Here is a 1425-nt window from a genome sequence, read left to right on the forward strand (position 1 = left end):
TTCTTCACAGTCCAACTCTCACATCCACACATGACCACAGGAAAAACTATAGCCTTGACTAGACAGACCTTTGTTGGCAAAGTTATGTCTCTGCTTTTGAATATGCTATCTAGGTTGGTCATAACTTTCCTTCCAAGGAGTAAGCGTCTTTTAATTTCATGGCTGCAGTCACCATCTGCAGTGATTTTGGAGCCCCCAAAAATAAAGTCTGACACTGTTTCCACATTATTGTATGCACATATATATGTATATATATACACACACACCACAGGTACTTGATTCTTCTGTTGATGGGCACTTGGCTTGTTTCCGTGCCTTGGCTGTTCTAAACAGTGAACATATGGGTGCAGGCATCTCTTAGTGTTTTTGTTTTCTATGGATAAACACTCAGAAGTGAAATTGCTGGATCATGTGGTAGTTTCATTTTTAACCTTTTGAGGAAACTCCATACCGTTTTTCATAGCGACTACACCAATTTACATCCCCACCAACAGTGCACAAGGGTTCTATTTTCTGCCCATCTTCAACACGTTATTTCTAGCCTTGTCAATAATAGCCATTCTGACATGGGTGAGGTGATATCTCATTGTAGTTCTGATTTGCATGTCCCTGGATTTCAGAAAAAATATATGTTTTTAGTTTGTTCCAACTATTGTGAAGCTCCTTATTTTTTCATGAAATCTGGACACTCTGTATGAGGCAGCCTTTTACTTGAGGATGAACATGAATCTTCTCTCCAATAGATTTATAACACATGCATACACATGAACACACATCCATTTAATTTTAAAGACAGTCAAATGTAGACCGACATAATCAATCTTACTTTCTTATAATAAAGCAGGTTCAGTTCTTACTGGATTCTCTGGTTGTTGCCTCCGAGTTTGCTTACAGGGGTAAAAGGAGAGGTAGTTCAGGGAAGGAATATAAAGATGTCACCGGACAAGATTGTGGCAGCAGCATAAATACTGAAATGCTGAACTGCTCACTTAGGACTGCTCACTCCACCAGGCAACAGGCAAGCTTGGTCCATGGCTCTCCTCCCCTCAGTTCGCATTTGATCCATCTGCTTTCAATTCTGAGTTCTCAGTGCTCAGGCCTCTCCTCTCCTGTGAGGGAGATGGCAGCTCTCAGCCTGCCACAGGGGGGCCCTCAAGAAAGGGTTGGTGCAGAGAGGCGAGGCTCCTCCCCAGGCCTCCCCCAGCACCCACCCGCTCTGGGATCAGCCTGGTGGTCTTTAAGAGAGATCCTCCCTGACTTCTCTGCCTGTCACATCTGCTCAGAATCCCAGTCTAGCTAACTGCTGGGGCAGGATGCAGGCCCCAGCACTGCTTCTGGTTGTCCTGGCTCCCGGTAAGTGTGCTGCCTGGATGCTCCTGGAATTTTTCTGTATTTTGTGGCCATGTTGGAGGGTGGGGCGGTGGA

The 1425-nt window shown here is 44.8% G+C and overlaps 1 gene segment (V, D, J or C); it reads left to right on the top strand.

Moving 5' to 3' along the window:
• The first annotated feature begins 1258 nt into the window (after positions 1 to 1258).
• Positions 1259 to 1425, top strand: part of LOC104981949 — a 26831-nt gene continuing 26664 nt past the window's right edge. The window contains 1 exon segment of the C gene segment in view: positions 1259 to 1353. Coding sequence covers positions 1314 to 1353 — 40 coding nt within the window.

Source organism: Bison bison, unplaced genomic scaffold (assembly GCF_000754665.1).
Source record: "Bison bison bison isolate TAMUID 2011002044 unplaced genomic scaffold, Bison_UMD1.0 scf7180017864525, whole genome shotgun sequence".
NCBI classification, from domain to species: domain Eukaryota; kingdom Metazoa; phylum Chordata; class Mammalia; order Artiodactyla; family Bovidae; genus Bison; species Bison bison.